This window comes from Talpa occidentalis, unplaced genomic scaffold (genome assembly GCF_014898055.3).
Source record: "Talpa occidentalis isolate TD23 unplaced genomic scaffold, MPIMG_talOcc4v2.1 talOcc4.11, whole genome shotgun sequence".
Taxonomy (NCBI): domain Eukaryota; kingdom Metazoa; phylum Chordata; class Mammalia; order Eulipotyphla; family Talpidae; genus Talpa; species Talpa occidentalis.
Window position 1 is genome coordinate 89,572,397 of NW_023601104.1, and position 24,339 is coordinate 89,596,735.

The 24,339-nt window shown below is 47.0% G+C and overlaps 1 protein-coding gene across 1 annotated transcript in view; it reads right to left on the reverse strand.

Moving 5' to 3' along the window:
* NRXN3 (neurexin 3) overlaps nucleotides 1-13,421 on the reverse strand; it is a 1,487,041-nt gene extending 1,473,620 nt beyond the window's left edge. Inside the window, exon 1 of the mRNA XM_054691888.1 lies at nucleotides 12,590-13,421. Coding sequence (XP_054547863.1) covers nucleotides 12,590-13,298 — 709 coding nt within the window. The 5' untranslated portion in view covers nucleotides 13,299-13,421. The remainder of the gene's footprint in view (nucleotides 1-12,589) is intronic.
* Nucleotides 13,422-24,339: the final 10,918 nt, after the last annotated feature.

The following is a 24,339-nucleotide window of genomic DNA, read 5'->3' on the forward strand; positions in this document are numbered from 1 at the left end:
GAAAGATCAAAGACAAACCTTAAAAGCTGACCATAGACTTGAGGCATCCAGGAGTGGAGGAGGAAGGATTAAAATGAGGGCTGGGAGAGGGGTTGACAAGGGGAACAGCACACAGGACTAGGGTGATGGGGTATGGGTGCTTTGGTGATGGGAGAGCTGCGGTGCCCATGCCTGAGGGGAGAAATCATATATTGTTCAAAAATTAACAACAATATAAGGAAAAAGGACTTGATTTAAAAATAAAATAAAAGAGGGCCTCCCTGGTTGCGCAAGGGTTAAAACGCAGCCTATGAAGCTATCCGCAGCCTCTGCAGCACAAGTTCGATCCCCAGCCAGCCAGGGAACTACCCACATGGTGCAGCAGACCTCTCCTGTCTCACCCACTGCTCCCCTCAGCAGTGTATTTCAGTCAGTCTGCCTGTTCTGTGGTGAATCCTTTTACCCCCCACACCGCTGTCCTGTACCCTAGTTCTTGCATGCATAAATAAATCTTAAAAAAAATAAATAAAAGAGTACTTTTACCACGAACGCTCAAGCAATTTATATCTATGTTTAAATGATTTACATACAAGTTAGCTAGGCATTTTTATTATTTCCTTCCTATGTCTCCAAAGAATGCTCTTGCATGTGCTTCCTCCTGAAGGCCACCAACATAATCTTCCTGTCTCCCTGAAAGGATGCACACAGTCAAGTACAAGGGTGGGCATGACTGACAAGACATGTAAACACCTGTACACACTCCCGACAGGTACACACCTGCTGTGCTACAGCCCATCCAGTGATTGGGGCTGATGGGCACCTCCTTCATGGCCCAATAGATCTGAGCATCTACATTCTTCCTCTGCAGCTCTGATCCCTTCTCGTCCCCACCCAGAATCTACTCCCTCCTCTACATGGCAGCTCTTTCACTATCTGAGGACAATTATCCTGTCCCCAGTGAGCCTTGTCTTCTCCAGGGAATCCACACAAGCTAATGGGCCACTCCATCTCAAGTGACAACACGAGACTGCCTCAAACAGCCATTCCACAAGATTTTACATGGTCCCTGGCTGGTTGCTGCCTATAATTGTCACAGGAAACCATTGGTTTGTAAACAAACAAAAATGTCTATCTAGTCTGTCCTCAACTAGATCAAAACAAGTGGAATGTGTATGTGTGACACAGATTCAACAAAAACATCCCATTTCACCTGTTAAAAGAGACAAGGCATTCCCATCTAAGGGTAGGCCATGCTGCTGCAGCCCAGGTCATATCTGAATTCACTGATTAAATATTGAAACAGATATTATTTTGCTCTTGGTCCTGGAAACCAGCACCCAGAATCAAACATATTAGCACATGCCCACATACATGAGCACAGACACATAGGAATGTATACAAACCATGAATTCACCCCTCCCTTGCCCACCACATAATGTGATTAAAGTCAACATTTATTGAGTGCCTGCATTTGTCAGATACCAGAGACATGGCGTTTAGCACACATACTTATACGTGCAGTAATTAACAAAGGGAAACAGAGTCCCCCGGGTTTCATGTCTTATATTCTCAAAGAGAATGTGCCCAATATACATTTGTGCAACAGGAATCAGGATACCCGACTGAGTTACACGCCACTTGCATTAAGGATGTGAAAGCCAAAGGGAGCCAAGAGACACATTAAAACGTAGCCACTGGTTATATATTCTATATGGGGGAAAAAATAGCCAAAATCTGCATTAATACAAGGTGGCAAACAGCCAAGCTTTACAGCAATGAAAAAGCAACCATCCCCTCCCCACGATACAATCACATGACCGTGAAATGTTCATACCCCTTCCCAGCACAAGCATGTGGCCCACAGACCTGGCTGGATGGCGGGACCACAGACTAGAAGTCAGTGAGTCTGGGTACCTTTCCATGCTTGGACTCAAAATGATGTCTGGGAGCCTTGCTCTTAAAAATAAACTATTTTAGGGCCTCCCCTGGTGGCGCAGTGGTTGAACGCTGGGCTGCGAAGCTGCCCGCAGCCTCTGCAGCGCCGGTTCGATCCCCGGCTGCCTGGCGAGGGTCCCACTTGGCGTGACAGACCTCTCCTGCCACGTCCACTGCTCCCCTCAGCAGTGTATTTCGTCAGTCTGCCTGTTCTGTTCCCCGCTCTGGCTCTGGTGAATCCTCTCACCCTCCTGCACTTCTGACAGTACCCAGTGCTTGTATAAATAAATAAATAAATCTTTAAAAAAAAAAAAAACTATTTTAAATCATAAAATTGTAAGATGAGTTCTCTTTTCTTTGCAGCAGTGTCAGTAAAACGACTGTCAATGGGGAGGTGGCTGAGAGCCAGACCAGCCTCACCCCTTTTAGGCTTCGGAAGGGAATTTACTTGGTAGATTTCTAGCCTGTGCCAATGTGGGGGGAATATCTTCTATCCCTGCCTAATCCTTCATCCTAGTGCCAAAAACATGGAATACTCAGGGCAACCTGGCAGAGTAGGAAGTATTTTTGGACAGGATATTTGCTTCCGAGGCCAGTTTCTAAGAGCAACTACTCCACACAGCATCAGCTCATGACCTTACCTTTTCTTTTTAAGCATCCTACTAGACTTCAGAAAAAATTTTATGTTGGCTGGGGTGTTTGACCTTGGCTGCCAGGATAGGCTTGTCAAACATTCCCAATCCAATTCCATTTTCCTCTACACCAGAGCATCCTAGAACTTCTCATCATATTGCTGCGCCATTAAGAGATTTCCAAGAACCTTCCAAGGAGGTTCCTTGGAAATTCAGATATGCTAAAAAGCCCACTGGATAGGAGGGAAATAGGACACCTTAGGGGGATGAAATGAGGTACAGACAATAGAGCCAGAGCTGTGGGTAGCCATGAATCTCTGAGTGCAAGCTCCCGGGGAACAAAATGACTGGAGCATGAATCACCTGCTTACATCAGAGTCTCTTCCCACATCAGTCCCTCCCACATTGTTGAAGATTAATCACGAGCAGTTATTCTAAATCACTCAGTGGTGTGTGTACTGCTAGTGTCACATTAGAGAATCCCTTATGACTTTTATCTTGACACAAGGGTCAATTCCTGCACACCATCATCCAGAAATGCAGTGGCCCCTCATATCTCCCTCCCACAAAGTCCACTGCAGAGATCAGAGTGCTTTCATTATAATGAAGACCAGTAAGGAAATGGCTGGGAAGCAGCTTCTGATCTGATGTAGGAAGAACTCTGATGCTCAACAGCAATCAGAAAAAGATTAGGCTATCTTGAAAAGCACACTGAGCCCCATCATCATGGTTGACTAAGCATTTTTGGGGGTGGATGGGGGTGGATGGGGGTGGATAGGAATGTCTACATGGTGGAGAGGAGAATGGGAAATAAGTAGTCATCCCCAATAACCTTTACAACCCCTTCCAACCTTAGTTTCTGATTCTTTACATTGTACATTGGTTTCCAATGCTCTGCACAGGTCACAGCCATGACTATAAGGCAATTTTTGAAAAGTGTGTTCGTGTCCTCTACAGGAGTCATGGGGTCTGTGATTTGTCCCACACAGATTTCTCCTAGAGCAACAGAGAATCCCCCCAATTTCAGCGTGTCTCAAAACCAAGAATGTGCTCCGAGCATAATAACCAGAGCCAAAACTCCTCCCTTGTCTCTCCTGAAGCCCACCAAGCAAATACAACGTGGATGACTAGCCTTTCAAGAAAATCCTTAGAGCCCACTTTTCCCCATTTCCTGAGCCACCCAAAGCTAACCATGCAAAGGGACCAGGACCCCCTTCTGGGGGAAAAAGAAGCCTGAGAGAATGAGAAAGGAAGAAACCTTGGCTAGGGACCTCCCAGCCTTGCCAGTCCTCTCCCACTGTTTGGATCGCAGAGAAGTGATTTCAGTCTTGCTGGCCTCTCCTCTCAAGTGGGTGCTCATTATCATTTGTAAGGAATTTATCAAGTAAATAAAATGTCCACTGTGTCACCGTACTTTTTCAATGATTCAGGAGCTGCAGGCAACACGTCTCCAGTCACACCTGGAGGCGAGGTCATGGAACTGCCTGGAATAATCTGCGGGATGGAGACACCTGTCCTAACCTTGCCAACTACGGGGCTCATGAAACTGTCAGCTGAGGGCTTCGAACAGGCACGCATAACCACTTTAGGAGGACTAAGCCAGCAGATGAGAGAGAAAAATGTCAGGCAGGGATGGGGTGCATAGTCTCATGGAGAAACTGGGAGAAAAGTTCGCCCCCAAGTCCCTTTCTTAGCTCCAAAGACACCATACTTAAGTAAGAGCCTGGGTAAAACCAGAGCGCTCCTAACTGCATTTTGCAGCTTAAGTGGAAGCTTTCCTTTGCCCACAACTCCTGTGGCTTCCTTTCATCTCCTCCCTCGTTAGGCCTTACGCACTACAGCGTTTTCCCCCAGAAAGAGCTGAATGTATTCATAATTTCTAGGATTACATGCAAAGTGAAGTCTCATCACAGAGTGGAGGTGGATATGGTTTGTCTGGATGACTATGAGAGCCATTTGTTTTTAAAAGCTGCTGGTACTGATTTCTGGGTTTAACAACTTTTTTTTTTTTAACTTTGGAAAATATATTATTTTGGAACATTGTGGACCGCAGCGGAAGTTTGAGAGCAGATATAGAAGATGACACATGTAAAGGGGCCCCTTATTGCTTTTAAACAGGTTACCCAAAGGCATCAATTTCTGGAGAACAGAGCAGTAATGACAACCCACAGCACCGTCAGATCCCAAGGAGCTCACAGATCACAAGGAGCCTGCCGAGCCAGCTCGTCCCTCACCCCTGCCAGCCCCAGACCTCCCCTGCTAGGTGAGCTGGGGCAAACCAAACACCCCAAATTCAGCTGGAAAAATCTCAGGAGGGGTACAGGGGTGCTCCTCTGCTTAAACACCAGCATGTTCCATTAAATCTACAGCAAATATTTCCAAACACCTCCTCCCGGTCCCCACAGGGTATCCCAGCTATCCACCCACCGCACCTCCCAAACAGTAATTCAGTACGTCCCTCATCCTCCCGCACCCCCCACCAGGCCCTCCCTGCCCGGCTAATGTATGAAGCGAAGGGAAACATGTCTGTGATGAAGTTCTTGGTCACGGGAAGTGCGCACACATCCAGCACAGTGTTGCTGTCACCGGACAGCAGCGGGTTCCTCTCAACAGAGGCGGATCCTCAGAGGTCGGGTTGGCAGCTTATGTTATTGGGGAGACCTTAAAAAGTCACAAATCCAAATTCAGTATGAGGCCTCCAGGGCCCATGCAAGTGAGGATAGATGGAAGATTTAGTTTCCTGATAAATCCGCCTCTGTAATTCCCCACACACACCCCAAGGAAAAGGGAAGAACAAATAGAGAAAAGGGTTTGGTTTTGTCATCTGTGAAGAGTCAGAGGCAGCTGGGGAGCGAGGAGTCTGACACAGGCATCCAGAGCTCCGTCTTTTCCCACCAGCCTTGAGAGGGATGCAGGACACCTTCCAGGTACCTGGGAAACCAAAGGTAAGTCTGACAGGGAGAGCTGTCCAGTCGGGCTCCACGTGCAGCTGTGTGCTGGCTGCTTTGAGGTCCAGCGGGCCGATCAGTTCCCATCACTGCACATCAGTCCAGGGTCTTGAGGGTGCAAACTGAACATTCAGGTTCATTCGTTTCATTCATATTCTCTCTCTCTCTCTCTCTCTCTCTCTCTCTCTCTCTCTCTCTCTCTCACTGGAGGAGCACGGCTCCTAGAGTTGCCCAAGCGCTAACCTTACCCTGCACCAGGAATCTTACACTTTGCTGACCACCAGCATCCCAAGGGGCAATGCTCCATTTCATGATGGAGGCACAGGCCGCTGGCGTAAAGGAAAGGAGCCCACAATCAAATGCTGTGCTGGGGTCTGGGCCCTCAGGTCCCAGAGACACCTGCCAAACAGGAAATACTCAAGCCCCACAACCTCTATACACAGCAAGTCCAGTGGCAATGCAGTGGGCTGGTAAGACCTGCCCTACTTGCCCCATTGGGTTACTGTGGGGGCAAGTGCACCACACATTTGCAGGCACAGAGCTCTGAATACCGCCCAGAGGCAAAGCCCTTGCCAGCAACCCCATAATCTTAGGTATGGGCAAAGTAGCAATGACACTGGATCTAGACTCTCCTGAAATTTCCCTCCTTTCAACTCTGCCACCCCTCAAAGTACGATAAAGCAAAGTGGTAGAGGTGGGAGTGACTCAAAGGGAAGGTTCAGATCTTCTATGACAACCCAAGTTTGTTCTTACACATGTCAGGAGACCAATCAGAGCCAGAACTAGCTCTTTTCCAGAGACTACACATTTATACATTCCAAGCTCTCAACATAACGCAAATTCATAACATACGATTTCTTATTACCCCTGCTTTGCCATGAGGCAGGACATCACAGTGGTTAAGTGAGTGGACTCTGAGGTCAGACTGCCTCGATACCAACCCCGGCTTTGTCTCTTGTTAGCTGTGTGACTCTGGATGAGTCATTTAAACTCTTGCCTCTCAGCTTCCTTATCTACAAAATGAGACTAATAATGTATCAAGAGTGGCTGTAAGGATGACAAGAGTTCATATAAGCAAAACAGTCGAAAGAGCCTCGGCCTGGAGGAGTGCCCTGTGATTTCTACCTGCCATGATGATGATGGTTGATGAGGGTACTGAAGTTTCCAAAACCTTCTTCAAAGATATACACCTTGTAATTGGACATGCCCAGATTGCAGTCCAGATCTGGAAGCCATGCCCTTAATCATTATACTAAACACTCTTAAGTTTGAAATTTCTCTGCTCCTCAGTTGCCTCATGCATCCAATGGAGCTAGTGAATAGCAACTGAGTCAATGCTGACAAAGCACCCAGGCACATGGTGGTGTCCAAGGAAGAGTTCTTGATCTCCAGAGCCCTATCCCCAAGCCTCTCTCACTCCAGTTTGTCTCCTTGGGGGCTCAGTGCTCCGGGAGGGACATTCTTTGAAGGCCAATGACTCAAGACCGTAGGAGGCTTCTGAATGGGATAATAGTCTCATCCCCCAAGCACAATCCACCTCCTACCTCTTCTGTCCGGTGAAGGTGGGGAAGGACCCAGCTGAGGGTCAGCTGCCCCACAAGCTGGAAATCATCTTTCCAGGGCAGTCAGGGAAGGGAGAGAGGGCCTTGAAGATAATTAGCCCCCAGCGCGGAGCCTGTGGTGTCTCATTACCAAATGCAAATGCAAGTTCATGTACCACTGGAAGGTTCCTGGCAAAATGCCTACCAGACCCTCAACCCTGCTCAATTTGGACCAAACCGTGACCCAATGCCCACCTCCTTTATGGCCTGCAGCTGGTACTCAGGCTCTGTGAAGGGGGAAGGCTGCTCTCACCCCACTGAAGGGGAATAAGCAAAAAGGGTCTTATTTCTTTAAAAGAGGCAGAGATGCCATGGGCTGGGGGTGTGTATTAAAAAAAATTGCTCTTCCCTCAGCAGTTAAAAGAGGGATAATTGGAGCAAGTGGCAGGCGGCTGCTCCGTCATTTAGCATACAGCATACCCAGGAAATCTCACTTGGTAATCAGGAGGAGAGGAGGAAAAAGGAGCAATCAGACCCCTATTCAGGCTCCGTTTATCGACAGCCCCTGCTGGCTGGGCTGCTGGAAGGCCTGGCTGGTCCCACCTAAAGCTGCCTAGTGGGGAATCAAGCCCCAGAGGCAGCAGCTTTCCTTTGTATACATTTCAGGTCCTTGCACCTCCAGACCAGGGGGGATTCTGGAAAGAATTAACCTTTACTGTGTTACTCACCACTTCCCCAAAGCCATGCACAGCCCCCGCCCCCAGCATTCAGGGCGGATACAGGTTAGGAACAATGCCGAGTTATAATTCCAGCAGGACACGTGCGCAACCGCGTGAGATGGCTGTTATTTACGCAAGTATCCCAAACAGGGGATCCACAGCTGGGGCCACCCCTGGAAGCTTAACATTGTCCCTCGGTAAATGCTCAAGGGGGTAAGCACCTCCTCTTCGAGTATCATTTTTCTAGCTCACTCCCAGCTTTTAGAAATGGAGTCACAAAATTTTCAATGAAATGAAAAATAATTGAAATTCACTTTCAGGAAGGCATGCCAAGGCCACACTGTGGTGTTCAGCCATCAATCAAATCACTCTGAGCAGGATGTCAGCATCAGACAGTGGAGAGGTGGGGGATGGGAGGCAAGTGGGCACCACACAGCAGCAGGCTTGTCATAATGCCCTGTCACCAGCACCCACCACAGATCCTTCGCTGGAGGGTCCCAAAACCAACTGACACTCAAGACAAAATTCTTCTGTTCTGGATACCTGCCTAAGTCAGCAGGAAAAGGTAGCAGACAATGAACCAAATTTTTTTTGTCTGTCTTTGCTAACTGATAGGACCTCGTGCCTCTTCACTGAGTTAACCTAAAAATGGGGGTACACAAATGATGTGGCCCATGTTAAAAGACTCGGGAGGGGAGATCAACCTCTGTCTCCCCTAAAGGCTAACTTCATGCTAAAGAAAATCTTCCAAGAAACTGGCACTGAAATGTATACCCCTTGGGAGAGAATGAATTCTTTCTGACCATAAGGTTGTTGGGAAATTCAGTAATCATGCATTTCATAACTGAGAATGGTTTAAAAACAAACAATGAAATGTAAACTCCTTTCAAGTTAATGGCAAACTCTCGGGGTAACCTTTGAGGGACCTGTTTTCTAGAGGGAGCTCAGGATTCCTCTTCAGGGCCAGATGAGTTTTGGGGCTACCCATAAGAAGATGGACTGGCTAAAGCTCAACTATATTCCAAAGCAGATATGCATAATTTTAAAATCATTTTAAGTTATCTGCGCTTCCTCTGTCCTCCAAGATCATGATAGAAAAAGCAAGAGATTAAATGTCAACATGAACATGTCCGAAGTTGAGGGCCAGAACATTTTACTTATAAACACAACTAGAAGTAAAAGTCTGGAACCTCTTTTCCAAACTCCATCATGTGCCAGAATATTCAATGTGACCATGAATCGGGCTGGGAGTCTTGGAATGAAGTTTTCCCAAGTAGACTATGTAGAGTTCAGTCTGGAGCTAGAGCTAATAGACTTTCACACGAGGAAAGAGAAGATACTATGTCCAGTGCCTCTTACCCCTCGGCCCAGTTCCCCACAGAAACTATCTCCGTGTCTCCTGGGGCTTCCCTAGAGAAGACACCCAGCAGGGGATCAACACAGCCCAAAGCACAGAACAGAGATGGGTTGTCTGTGCATTCTTCCTGGGGAGAAGCATGGCGACAATTTGGAGCCACTGAAGACAGGAAAGCCAAAGAGGCTGAGCAAACATCAGGGTTGCCCGCATGCTAGAGGCATCTTCAACAGGGCCCCACCATATCCTTCTGAAGCTTCTGGAACCCTCCCAGCTCTTCCTGTTCTGCTAAAGCATTTAACACAATGGATCTTCCGCGGTGGGTATGAGCTCTCACACCATTGAATGGCAGAGTAGGACAATTAGAGTTGGGGTACATAAGAAACCCCCTCCTGATGAGAAGAGTCTCCTGCTTCCAGTTCTGTGACATGTGCAGTTTAAATTCAGGGGTGGGATGCAATTTGCAGCAACATGGATGGCGCTGGAAAGGATCATGCTCAGCGAAATAAGCCAAAAAGAAAAAGAAAAATACCGGATGGTCTCACTCATAGCAGGAATCTAGAAAACTTAAATAAGGGACCAGGAAAATGAATATAAGAAAGTGAAAATCAAAATCAACAAAAAACTATGAACCAGAGACACTTTTTGGGGGGTGGGGGGTGGGAGGGGAGGGATTGGGGTCAGAATGGGGGGTTTGCAATTGTATGGGGGAATATAAAAATAAAATTTATTATTTATAATAAATAAATAAATAAATAAATAAATAAATTCAGGGGTGGGGATGAGAATGAGTGCCCACTCAGTCTCTGATTCACCATGTTATCAGGAGGACAATGACTAGACATTTGTTTAAGTTATTTATCTTATTTTATGCAAATCTGCTTGACACTTAGCAGCTGCTGTGATTTTTCCCCTTAATATTTTACAGGTGAGTTTTCCTTCTTACTCTCCAAAAATTAACTGTGTCTGCAGACAATGCATAATGTCTCGTGGCCTGCAGTGCTTTTTGTTATTGATTAGGCATGATGACAATTACCAGGGTCAACAGGTTCCAAGCTATCAGCAGTAAATTCTTTCACCTCTCCCAACATCTGCCCTGACCTCAACCTTTGCACTGCTCTGTCCAAGTCAACCAGGCACTACTATTACTAGTTTATTTACACGATGTGTGTATCAGTAGAATAAATGAGCTATTCTCTGTTTGCCTTCTACAGATAGAAGGTATCAGTCCATAGCCAACAGACAATCTGAACCTTGGGAAAAAAGTATTATTAAAATATACATGTTGTATTTAGCTATTTAAAAATTGCCTGCAATCTGTTCCAAAGAAATTCTGTTGGAGACCACACACACACACACACACACACACACACACACACACCCCAAAACCAAAGAGAGAGAGAGAGAGAAAGGACAAATTGTATACATCTCCAGTATAGAGATTCTTCCTGCAGAAAAAATGCTGATCCAAACCTGCCCAGAGGAAATGAGTTCTTTTTAAACACAAAAATGCAATCAGGGATAATCAGCAAGTTAACAACACTCTTGCAAATATCCCTAGAAAGGAAGAATGCCAGCTTTCAATGCAAGTTCTGAGAACAGATCCTTTGAGTGAATGAGAAAACAAGTGAGCATGTCAGCGTCTTCAGGAAGAACTTTCTCCAAAGCCAAAAAGCCTGCAACAGCAGTCCACTGCAGAAGTACCTGCTTGTGAGCAGCGCTTCAATAACCGCCACCCACAGCAGCTTTGCAGATCCGTGTTGCCTCTGTCCCTCTTCCCCAGTCCTTCTCCAATGGGCTCAGGGGAAAAATAGAAACCAGAATTGACAACCTGCAGCCTCCATGCAGGTAAGAAGATACCACTCCCACAGAAGGACCCAGAGAGCTGACCTGCCCATACAAATGACAAGGAGGCCTCCATCAAGACCCCCAAGGAGTCCTAGTCTCCGGCATGTGTTACCTGTGAAATAAATTTGTTTTGGGTTTTTTAAAAATGTTAATAACTATTAGTAGAAACAGTTCATATCAACCGCAATCTGCTTTAGGAACCGGGCTGCTGTAGGCAAGTTTGAGGAAAGCTGCAGATACCATTTTTGATTACAAATCTGCAGGCAGGGGGAGACTCACCTAATGAAGAGATCCTGGAGTCAGTGCTGAGACACCCACCTGGCTCCACCTACCTGACCTTCCTTGACTGTCTATCTTGGCTACACAAAGGAGTTACCTGGAAAGTGCACCAATGTTTGATCCCACTCCCCAGAGACTACTGGCAGATTGGCTTGGGGGTGGTGGGGGAGGCTGAAGATTTTTAAACATCCCACATGATCCTAATGTGCAGCCAAGGTTGAGAACCACCCCAATGCCTCCAGAAAGACACCAGCATAGGAAGGTGATCCAAACATCTCTGGGAAAATTCAGGGCTTATCTAAAAAAGGATAGAAGAGAAAGCACATGCCTTCTCTCTTTGTCATCCTAGCCTCCCAACACACAGCCGGCTAGTTCACATGTTCTTGGCCAGGTCCATGTTCCTCCCACTGAAATCTAGGCCTTTAGTGGGTTCAGGAGTCCAGGACTCTGGATTTTATGTATTTGTCAAATTAGAGCCTGCGAATTCTCACAGATCTGATCCCAAATAGATTTTGGTGTACAAACTGAGGGCAGCCTAAGCCCTTGGACATAAGTCCCCCTTCCTCTCCCTGGGAAGTTGTCGTTGAACTTGGGGGGGTGTCCAGAGTATGCAGAGCATGACCAGTTCCCTCCAGGGCTTGGCTGGACAAGGCTCCTGTCGGTCTCTGTGTGTTCCCACACTGTTCTCTCTATAAGGAGAGGCGAGGACAAGATGGAAAAATCCTGATGCTGGAATAAGGAGGCAAAAAAGCCCATCCCCAGGTGCCTCATCTACCCTCCAGACACGTCCCAGAAAATGGGGGGTTGGGGGGGAACCCAGTCAAGGCTGGGTTTACAGTGGGGCCAACCATGCACCTGCAAATCCATCCACCCCATTCTTCAGTGCACAGGCATTTTTGGTACTGGAAGAAGGAGGAAGTGACATTTCCCATCTATCCCCAAGGGTCGAAGTCTCGATGGATCAGGAGGTACAGTGTGCCCATTTTCTATCTGATTTCTTCCCTGGTGCTGATCCTGCTAAGCTGGGCTACAATGGAGGAGCTGACTCTGTGCACAGGCAGGCAGCGGCTGATGACATCAAGTACAGCCAAAGATGCCTCTGAGTACAGCCAAACATTTGAGCAAGGAACCCATGGTTGAGTAACCAGGATTCTCTTCCTGCTGAGAACGGATGGATTTTCCATTGAGAGCAAGCAAAGGAATTCCACCGACTCCTCAGGGAAAGGGACCCAATTATCCAACAAGCATCTAAAGCAGCCCTTCCGTGAGAAAACTGGTTTCTATCAGGGGTCCTGGATCCTCACCGGCCCCCTAGGAGGTCTGGAGCCAGAGAGTGTAGAAAGCTCCTCCTTACCTTCCGAGCAGAGCTTGCCTCCGAAGCCAGTGGTGGAACAGTCACAGGTTGGGTGGCCATCCAGGAGAAAGCAGATCCCACCATTTTCACAGGGTCGGTCACCACAGGGGCCCTCTGCGTCCAGCTGGACACCCTGGCTCCCCAGAAGCTGAGGCTCCGAGTTGCCATATTTGAGATCCAGGATTAATCCCTTGAAGCCGGGCATGGCCTGCACTCCGTCGAGGGTCAGAGCAGAAGGTCGTATGTCCGCAGGGACTCCTCCGAGGAACAAGTGGCTGACCACATCCATGTAGGGCCGCTGGGGCTGCAGCTCCCCGGCCTGGCCCTCGCCATCCAGCACTAGCACGGTGCGCAGGCCGTCGCGGCTCACCATGAGGAAGTGCCAGGTGCTGTCGTTGACCTGCTTGTGGGACAGCACGGCCGTCTCGGCGCAGTCCATGCTGACCCGCAGCTGCACGCGGCCGTCCACCAGCGAGAGGCACAGGAAGTCGCAGACGCCGCCGTCGTCCAGGTAAAGCAGCAGCCCCGTGGAGACGTTGGTCTTGAACTGGAAGCTCAGGTCGCTGCGCGTGCTGGCGTCCCAGCGGAGGTAGCGGGCCCACTGGTTGGGGAGGCCCATGAACTCCAGGCCCAGGCACAGCCCCAGCAGGGACCCCAGCAGGACGCTCGCCTTCAGGGTGAAGAAAACCGAGTGCGCGGTGAAGCTCATCGTGGGGGCTGGAGAGGAGCGCGGAGGAGCAGAGCGCAGGGAACAGCCCTGGCGGGCTTTGGGAGGGTGCAGTGCACGAGGGGCGCGCCCCAGCGCACACGAGAGGACGGAGCACGCACGAGGTCGGAGCTCCTAGGGGGGAGGAAGGAGAAGCGAAGGGGACCGCGCAGAAGGGCCCCCAACACAGAGGCAGAGGAAAGAGACAGGACAGAAAAGGGGAGGACCCTCAGGTGGGGAAAGGGAGGGGCTGCAGTGAGGAGCAAAGTGTCTTTCTCCAAGAAAAGATCTCAGCTATCCATGTGGATCCGGAGGCCTTGATTCGAGGAGATGGTGGGGCAGAGCCTTCTGCAATGCGCTCCTCCCCAGGGACCCGCACGCCCGCAGCCAGGGAGGCCGCTGAGGTCAACGGGCGGTGAGGGAGGAGGCGTGAGCGGTGAGGTCAGCCAAGTGACAGGTAGAAACAGGCCAAGGACCAGTCCTGAGGTTCTACCTCCTAGCAGCCCGGGGCTGGGGGCAGGGGCGCAGCTGGAAGCTGAGTGCTCAGGCCGAGCAGGGCCCAGGGTAGAGCTGAAGCAGGTTCAGGCTTCATGGTGCGGGCCAGAGGCAGTCCTGCCCATAACCTGCCTCCCAGGACTCCGGAGAGGGGCTCTGCGGAGAGGAGGGAGAAGAGGAGGAAGGAAGATTAGAGACGTGTGTTGGGAAAATACTGCAGCCTATTTCACAAATATTGATGAAGCGTGGACTCTGAGCCAGGCTATTCTAGCGGTTCCCGCAGGGCTTGGTGCTTCAAACCAGGGGGAGGGCCTGACTCCTTCCAGAATGTGTGCAGGACCCGGAGTCAGCTCCTAATGATTCACTCAGATATTCCATATGCAAAAATGGTGTAAACCCCCAAATGTCATATCAGCACATTTTACAATATTCATATCCCAGGGTCAGATAGCAAAAATTTATTTTTAAGATCAATGCTAACATTTTATAAATTCAAATATAATTTTAAATTATTTACCTACTAAAAGACATGAAAATGACATAGACTTTTTGGAAAAGATTTTTCTTTTTCTGTATGACCATTCAATGTTTGACTAGACGCACTCTAACAGACTTCCACCTTTAAATATTTAAATATTTATCAAAATCAGCAAAAATAAATTAGAAGATGAGTAATGAGCAAACTTGACCTCATCTCTTCTGGAAAGTACAAAATATGTGCTCTGAGGCTTTTTTTTCTTAAAGATTGACTTTAAATCCTAGTTCCTGTATGTGAAACTAAGCACATTTCTTAAACTACTTGACCTTCTATTTCCTCATTTGTAGAGGAGAGAAGATAATAATCTCTATCCAAGGTTGGAGAGAAGATTAAATGAGATCACGTATGGGACTATCGTAGCATGAGGCTATATATATAGTAGGAAATCAATAAATACTGGGATCCTTCATTTCTTGTATCCAGATAGGAAGGGAGAAGAGATGTTATTGATGTGCATCTATGTATGTGTGAGTGTGTGTCTTGTGTGTGATTCTGTGTGTGTCTCTGTGTGAATGTGCCTGTGTGTCTGTAGAGGCAGTATATGAAAATACTCTTTAAAAGATTATGAAGGGCCTCCCTGGTGGTGCAAGGGGTTAAGGTCAGCACTATGAAGCTATCTGCCGCCACTGCAGCATGAGTTTGATCCCTGGCCAGAGAAGTGACCCACACGGTGCTGGAGACCTCTCTTGTCTCACCTGCTGCTCTCCTCAGCAGTGTATTTCAGTCTGCTTATTCTGCTCCCCATTCTGTCTCTAGTGAATCCTCTCACCCCCCCCCATGCCTCTGGCTATACCCCAGCTCTTGTGTACAAAAATAAATAAATCTTTAAAAAAAAGATTATGAAAACTTCAAAGTGGATAACAACTAAATAGTTAAGGGATGCTACAGACCTAGAGATTATTATATGGGTTTTACAGTAGTTGGAAAGGCACCAGCACTCAGTCAAGTGTGTGATTTGGTTTCTGAGGACAGACTCTGGCCCACCTAGCTGAGTGGAAATGTCTCTGTCCACATGAAAGCAATGAGGGTAATTTCTAGGAACTGTGCAAGATGCTGCTTATTAGTTGGCATATTTGATAATTTACCATGGTCTCTGTCACAGCATCAATTTCCACTATTTTTATGATGACTACATTAGCAAAACTAGTTATTACTCCTGCTTTGAAGAGGAAAATGCTGTTCCTTCACCAGGAACAAACACCTATTCCCATTGAACAAATAAACCCAATCAACAAGAGGCTGGCTGACTAAATCCATTGTAAGGAAAGCCTTTGCTCTGTAAAAGGTCTTGTCCAATGTTTCCTAAAGTATGGCCTAGGTACTTCCACTGGTGCAAACGATGGTCAGCTAGAACATGGACACAGTGGTCTGAAGGTACTTGTACAGGCTGCTGGGTAAACTGGTAAAATTTCAGTAATTTTTCAGCTGATATGACTTTGATAGCACAAAATCAGCTATGCTAAACAGACTTTTTGAGGTGAACTTTAAGCCAAGTCTTGAAAAGGAGTAAGGGAATTAACCATGAAAATATCTGGGAAAAATGCTCTAGAAGTAAAAGTCAATGCAAAGGCCTTGAGCCTGGAGCCGTCAGGTATATTTAAGAACAGTAAGCAGGCCAGTGCTGTTGCAATGGAGTGAAGGCAGGAAGCCAAAGGTGGATCTCACAAAGCTGGATGATAAGAACATGCCCCAGCCTCTAAGAAGTGAGCACTGGATGAGGTGAGGGATGCCAGCTAAGTCAAAAGGCAACATCCCAGGGGAGAGAGGATGCCCTTGTCCTGAGAGGAAGATGCCTCTGGCTTCATCAACAGCCATCCAGGACTACACATTTCTTTAAGTTGACTTGCTGGAAGGGGCTACTTTTGAAGTAAGTGCTCAGGTGACAGCTGCTCTCCGTCCCCTCCCCACAGCCATACATGTGATAGAGAAGAGAGGGGAGCAAAACAGGTGTGAGCAGGAAGAAAAAGCCTCTCAGAAGAGGTAACCCAAGCCTGAAATCATTAATGAGCCAAAAATGTAAAAAAAAAAAAAAAGTGATGTGGAATGTAGTTCCCTGGAGCATAAGCCCACAAGGCTTAGGAAAGTGTCTTCTCTGTGACATTACCCTGACTGCTTTACCTCAGGGAGTGCTTCTCTTTCACCCCCTACCCTGCCAATGCAAACCTGGGGGCCCTCTGGCTGACACGCATGGCTCAGATGGCTGCACCAGTGTGTCTGCAACTTCAGTGGGAGGAAAGGACATTCAGATGGAAGTCCTGGCCTCACAGATGATCCAGGACATGAGACCCTCCACCTCTTCCCAGAGACACATTTCTGATAGGGTCTAAGTGGACAGTGCTAGAAATGTTCAGACTAGTCTATCAACTCACTTCCAGGCCTCTGAAAGTCACTTATTGTCTGTATAAATTAAATGACTTGCTCAATTTGCTTTGTTTATTGAGCTCTGATTCATCCCACTCACTGCTGGACCAAACTGGAATAAGATACCATTCTTTTCCTCAAGGGTCTTCCAGAGCCATGGGGCACAAAGCACAGCGATGGGCAGTCCTGGCTCTGGAAGCCTGATAGGGAGCTCCCTGTGGCTAGAGGCTACTTCACCATGGTGCCTACCACAGGACCTTAGCACGGAGTGGGAAACATGTAGAAGAACAGTCAAAACAGAAGCTGAGGGGCCTCCCTGGTGGCACAAGGGGTTAAGCACCACACTATGAAGCAGCCTCCACAGCACGTGTTCGATCCCTGGCTGGCCAGAGAGAAACCCACATGGCGCAGCAGACGTCTCCTGTCTCACCTGCTGCTCCCCTCAGCAGTGTGTTTCAGTCAGTCTGCCTGTTCTGTTCCCCGCTCTGTCTCTGGTGAATCCTCTCACCCCTCCCCCTCCATCTCTGGCCTGCACCCCAGCTCCTGTATGCATAAATAAATAAATCTTTCAAAAAAAAAAAAAAAAACAAACAGAAGCTGAGGGCCTCCCTGTAGATATTCTGACTGTTCCATGTAGCAGCCTCCATGCCACCCTGCTTTATACAACAGCAGCCACCCTGAGCCCCCACACATCTTTGGATGCCAACCTCAAAGTGACCACATAGGGCAAAGCAGCACATGCCTAGTGATTTGGGTAAACCCATCAGTTGAGAACTAAGCTGCCCAGAGACACTTCCCTGTGAGAAGCATCATGAGAATTGACTCAGCCTACTTTACGGTGTCTTCTCCATCCTGCCTGTTGGGCCTCTTTTACCAGATTCATAGACACCAAGATTCCCCTGCCTGCATCATGAGGGATCGAAAAGATGGACTAAGGAAAACCCACTTTCTTTCCCACAGGCACTAGGTAGAATCTGATTTCAGGACTAACAACATCAGAATTGGGTTTATCTAGACTTGACCCCCTGAGGTCTGTTCACATTCTCTCATAAACTCTTCCATTTCCTCCCATGGCCGATGGGAAATTGCCACAATGACCAAAAGCCGGAAATGACCTTACATCAGTATCACAGACCTTAAGCCAACTTCCCCAGATATTTCTCCCAGTCATCTGCAGTCCTCAGGGGGGACGCTGAGCCAGGAGTCCTCCCCACCTGACCAGCCAACCCCACCTTCCCTGAGGCACAGATCACAGCGCCCATGGTTAAGCATGGAGGGCCCACGGCTGGTAAGCTCAAAATGCTTATCTGCTATGAAGGAATCTAGCCAGAGAGGGAAAATAAGTGACATTATCTAATTGCCAGCTAATTTGCATAATCATCAAAGGCACATTTTTTTATGTAGGGTTAACATCTTTGCAAATGTCTCCCCTTCTGGCTGCTTAAGAGCTGGTGGGGGGCGGGGTGAGTCTCCCAAATATCTGACATACTGGCTACTTGCCACAGGCACAGCTCAGAAGAGTTGGCTGCTATTTGCCCTTCACCCACTCCCTATAATTCCTCTGTTCCCTCCAAACAGATTCAGGAGAAAGTCTGACCTGTGTCTAGAAACAAGTCAGAATGGTGTGGGAAGGTCTGAGGGTGACTGTCCTCATGTCCAGTCCTTGCTGGCAGGCCAAGGCCCACAGACCAGGCTTGCAGTTTTATCTGTAGAACTTTTCATCCACTATCCTCTCACACCCCTCAACAAGACTAGGAAAACCCTACAGTGGTTCTCTTTTGGATCTGCTTGACCTTCTCCCTTTACCACACCCTTCAGCCCACTTTGAAGGTGAAATGATTTTTACCACACCAAATCTCAGTCCAGGTCATTCAATGTGGCTCATCCCAATCTTAGCGCATTGAACCCGGTGTAGCCAATAAGGACATTCCCATCTCCTGTCACAGTGAGTCATTTAGGGTGGCCTAGTCACTCAAACTGCGTCAAATCAGAGTGAACACTGGGACATTTGCTAGACATATTTTGATAAGGACTCTCTCTTTTTACCATGTTGTCAGACTATTAGCATGAAGCTCACAGTTGATGCTAGACACCATTGCTAGACACCATTTGAGATCATTGAGAATTTTGAATGAAGGCAACAAAAAAGAAAGCAGAGCCAAGAGATGGGTAGAAAGAGATTTCTAGGGAGATTTTGGCACCTAGATGCAGTCAGTCCTGAAGCCCAGCTCTCCTGGGCTCTCGGACTTTGATTACATGAACCAAAATTTTCTTCTTTTGGATTATGTGAATTGGAGTGGAACTGTGCCCAGGCATCCTGACTAATACACTCTTTATTCTAGACATGTAAACCATGGTCATCAGCACATCAGTAGACACTCCCAAGTTATATAGAAACTCATAGCTGGTACAATCTCCCACAACTTGAGACAGTGTTAGATGGCACATCCCCACTCATAGGGGGAAAGGATGTTTTGAGCATATCGGGGTTTGCCCTGTAACACCACCACCGATGTTCTGCATCCCCACTTGCCCGTGTTCTTGGGCAAAGGTATAGAATGTGGGCCCACGCTTAACCCTGGGCACTTTGGACAGGGATGGAGGCTTATTCTTTCTTTTTTTTTTTTTTTTTTTTAATTTTTTTTTTTAATAGAGGCATGTTTATTTATTTATTTATTTGTTTGTTTTGTTTGTTTGTTTGTTTTGTTTATACATGCACTGGGTACAGTCAGAAGCACGGGAGGGTGAGAGAATTCACCAGAGCCAGAGCGGGGAGCAGAGCAGGCAGAAGGACCGAAGTACACTGCTTGGGGAGCAGCGGGCGGCAGGAGAGGTCTGCGCGCCATGTGGGACCCTCCTCTGGTGGCCGGGGAGCAGCCGGGGATCGAACCGGCGCCGCAGAGGTCGCCGGCAGCTTTGCAACCAGCGCTCAACCACTGCGCCACCGGGGAGGCCCTGGAGGCTTATTCTTTCAACAGCCTCAGAGATTTTCTCTCTCAACTAAACTGTGCTCCTCCTGGCCTTTAGAGCAACCATACACTAGTCCTCACTACCTCAATGCAACTTCAAAGACTCTACTGCAGACAGCAAGGGAAGTGAAGGCATGAATTCTCTGCAAGATAAGAAAGCAGTTGGAATAGTAATGAAGTGCATGGGCATCAGGCAGAGTTGGATTTAAACCCAGACTCATTACTATAGCAATTTAGCCTTGGGTAATTCTCTAAATTTTTGTTTGTTCAGACAAAAAAACAATGGGAATAATAATACCTATCTCCTGGGGTAATATTTGAACTTTATTAAATTAAAAAACATGTAGAGGTACAATTGCTTTTTGAAAATTGTACAACAGTATCTACTAATGGGGAACATTTTTATCTGTGACTCCACAATTCCCCTCCTAGGTATAGACCAATAGAAATGCTTACATATATCCAACCAAAGACATGCCTAAGAATCTTACAGCAGCACTACTGACAATAGCCAAAACCTAGAAAATAACCAAATGTCCATCTGCAGTCGAGTAGATAAATTGTCATCTATGCATACCAAATATTCATAGCATTGACAATCATTGGTCTTCACCTCTAGACAGCAACATGAATGACTCTCACAGCAGAGAACAAACTGTAGGTGTTCCATATATATAAGGTACAAAAAAAGGTCAACATTTTTCTAGGCTGTTAAGTGTCAGAATAGCAGTTATCCTTTGTTGGGGGGGTGGTGAATGAAAGAGATCATAGCGGGTAGAGGAGCTCTATTTTGTCAATAGTTGATTTTTCACTGTGCTCAGTTTATGAAAATGCACAGATACACTTACGATATATGCCTGTTTCCATATATATGTTGTACTCCAATAAAAACTTAGTATATTTTCTGATATATAATAGGCATTCCCCTATTGTTTCTATTATGTCATCTAAAAGAGAGTTTTAATGAAAATAATTACCAGTCTTCTATAAATATTTGTTCCTCTTTTTATCTATCTTTATAGCTACACCATGGGTGCGCCATGGTTTAAAAAATATGAAACCCCCAAGTCAAATCCAATCTCTGATCGAGAAAAATATGGGTAAACAATCATCATGTTTTGCAACAGGGGGCTGATCACCTGCTCTATCCCCAGTCTACTCCACATCCCAGATGTTTGCTCCTGCCTAGGAATGCTAGCCCTCCTTTTATCTCCTCACCTTAAAATCTGCCTAACTACTCATAGTCTCAAAGTTTCCTGAGATACCAAGTTGACCCTGTCTAGCATTCGACCTCCCTATCACTTCAGGAAAAGGAAGGGAAATGGTCTCCAAGGATTTCAATTCTAGTTGCCAAATGGGCATATTGAGAAAGGTGTGTGCCATGCATATGGTGCTAAAAGGTGGACAGAGATCAGGGAGACTTCTTTCCTGAACCTTGAACTATCACACTTTCTTTCCTTCTAAAGTTTTTCCATAAGAACTAAGAAGGTGCCAGTATCAGGTTAAACTAAACTGCTTTCTGTCAAGTTATTAAAGTACTGTGTAGAGATGCACAGTAATTGTATCAGGTCATTTGTCAGTCTTGTAAGGTGAACGCAGCCAAGAAAATGTGGCTAAAGAATAGCATTCACACCGTGGGGTTTGGTGGTAGCGGGGTTTATGGGCTTACAGAGGCAATTCTTGGAAATGCACACACATGTACACAGTGAGTCCTTCCTCAGGGACACTAACAGCCTCCCGGAAACTGCGAGTTTATGTGAAACAACGTAGAATGAAACTAGGTCCTTGAATCATGTTCTCTCCTTCCACATTGACTGGTATTCCTTTTTTACCATCAATTTATTGTAATATGGTGATGGTTCACAGGTGATACTGTGGCAGGAAAACTATGGGGACTACAGTGATGTAAGAAAAAAATTAATAAAAAAGCAAAAAAATGATGCATGTATTGTATGTGTGTGTGTCTATGTGTTTTGACCAAATAATCAAATGCAATTTTAGACTTCTAATTAATTACATATAACAGAGTAAAAGGAAATGATCATTGGTGTCAATTTGGTGCTGTAGATCATTACATCTTTATTCTGGTCATTAGATCTTTATTCTGTGTCCCACACCTAGAGAGAGGTCTAGGTAAGTTGAAGAATAATAAATTGAAAGTCTTCTGTTAACATTTTTTATACCATGGAGTACCTGTGGTGTAGGTATAAGGTATAAAGATAGATAAAACACAACCCAAATTCTGCAAAGCACTTGCATGCTGGCAGAGAGAAAGACATGAGCATGAGAAAAAGACACAATACAAGCAGGAGGATCAAAGTGAGAGACGGGTACTACTGAGCTCAGGCACTGTGGGTGGGGATCAGGCTCTAGGTTACAAAGCAGAACACTGGTGTTAGGCTAAGTGCCCCTTTCATGGAGGTTAAAGGAATGGGCTCTGGAGTCACACCTCCGGGATTCAAATTCTATAACCAACCACTTGCTGCCTGTGTGACCTTGAGTAAGTCACCTACCCTCTCTGTGCCTTAGCTGCCTCATCTGTAAAATGCAGATAGTAATGAAAGCATAGTAGGGCAGTAAATACAAGGTAAATGCCTTAGAACAGTGCTCAACATACGTAAGTGCCAAGTAAATATCAGCCACAGTTGTTGCTGCCATGGTCACAGTTGTTCTGGAGTTCATTGGAGGTCATATTTTATACCGATTGCAAGGCTGATGGTAGCATCTTACCTGGCCTGCTCAGGGAGCTGGATAGATGGACACCTATGAAACTTCATCCCAATGGAGCAAATAATACCTGAGTCTCTTTATATGAGAACCTTGGGATTTGGTGGTACTGGGGTATATGGGCTTACAGAGGCAATTCTGCAGTGGCATGAAGAGTGTCTGCGGGGGCTGAAGCATTCTACATTGGAAGGGAGACCCCACAGGTTCTCTATGGCTGTCAAGGACAGAAATCTGTCTCGTGAATGGAAGTGTTAGGAAGATTATTTAAGTCTTTGTCTTCCAAGCAGACCACCTCCAAATGAAATGCACTTTCCTATCAGTGGAAACCCCTCAGAAGAGGCTGGATGCCCTTGGAGTTATAGTACTGAATAGGTGCATGCATGCAATGCAGCAGCACCCAGAGGAACAAGAGTGTCTGGCCTTGTGTGGTTAGGGAAGACATCTCAGGAAGGGGAACTTACATAGACACTTGAAGGACAAGTCAGGACATTGGCAACTAGGGAGAAGTCTGGTGCGGGGAAAAGAATACTGGACCAGGAGTCAGAACAAGGCTGTCCTTCCACTGTTGCTCAAGTGCTCCTCCATGCAGCTCTAAGATCTCTCCAGATTTCAGCTCTTCTTTTATAAATTGGGGAGACAATGAATGCACCTTCCAGAATGTTGTAAATATCAAAAGAGGTCAAAGGCCGCACAATGTAAAGAAATAATCATGATTTTTTACCACTCCTTGACATCCCTCTAAAGCAATTCATAGCATTTGTCTCTTTTCCACCTACCATTTCTATTCCATCCCCATGAGAGCCCTGAGTTGCCGAGTGAGCAAAAACTAACACCAAGCAACCATTCCCTGCTGACCACAGGACTTAGGCCTCACAGCTATCCCAGGTAATAGCAGGCTCCCCCGTATCCCACGTAATACCAGGAACCCGAAAAGCCGTGAATATTCACCAGTCTGACTCCTTCCTTTTCCCATCCCCTCCACTCCCAGCCAGCGGGCCTCCCCAGCCTGGAGTTCTCAGCCATGGGCTGGGAAACCATCTGGCTGCTGGGAGAGTTAATAATTTATAATGAAGATAATCACCCTTCAAGATCCTTGCCTCGTGGGACCATTAAAATGGATTCAATTGAGAGCCCGTGAGTTCTTTACATGAGGGGACAGAGAGAAGGGGAGAGAGGAGGCAGGAGTGAGAGGGGTAGGAAATTAGAGCAGGGGGGGAGGGGGGAATCAACTAGGTGCTTAGCCAATCTTCCCCCTAAAAGAGGTAGGGGAGAGGGAAATTATTCAGTACAAGAAGACAATCTTATCCAGCTTTCACAGCACCAGCCCAGCAAGAGTGCAATTTATGGGTCTTTTCTCCTAGCCAACCCTCTCTACACAAAGAGGGAAAAAAAAAACCAAACACATGCAAGAGGTGGGGAGAGAGACACAGACAAGAGAAAATAAGCCTGCCCAGCAATCATGTCTGGGGGTGCTGGGATGGCTCCCTCTGTTCTCTTTCCAGGACACAGTAAGGCCCCCACTGTGCTAATTATTCCCATTACTCGACAAATTCTCCATTAACGAAGCAAGTGGTGCCAGAGCTGACAGGGGGAGGGCAGAATGGACTGGCAGACACTCCGGACAGACTGGAAGTGTGCGGACCTAGGCCAGGCAGCCCCCTGCTTTACCAGGGGCCAATGTGGGGTCCAGCATAGCCCCAACTGTAGGGTGCATCTTGGAGGTGTGAGGTACAGGTCACATGGTGGGTAAAGGTGCGGCAGGGATGGGAACAAAGCAGGGACAGGGATGTGGCTGGAAATGTGATCTCTAGGGAGGATTCTAATGAGGGTGAGGGCTGAACCCGAGGTCTAGGGCAGGCTAAGGACAGCTGAGAGCAGGACAGAGCTGATCCACATGTTCAGGACCAAGGTGAAAGGCGGTGTGATCCTCCTGTGATCTTAGAAAGCCACCAGA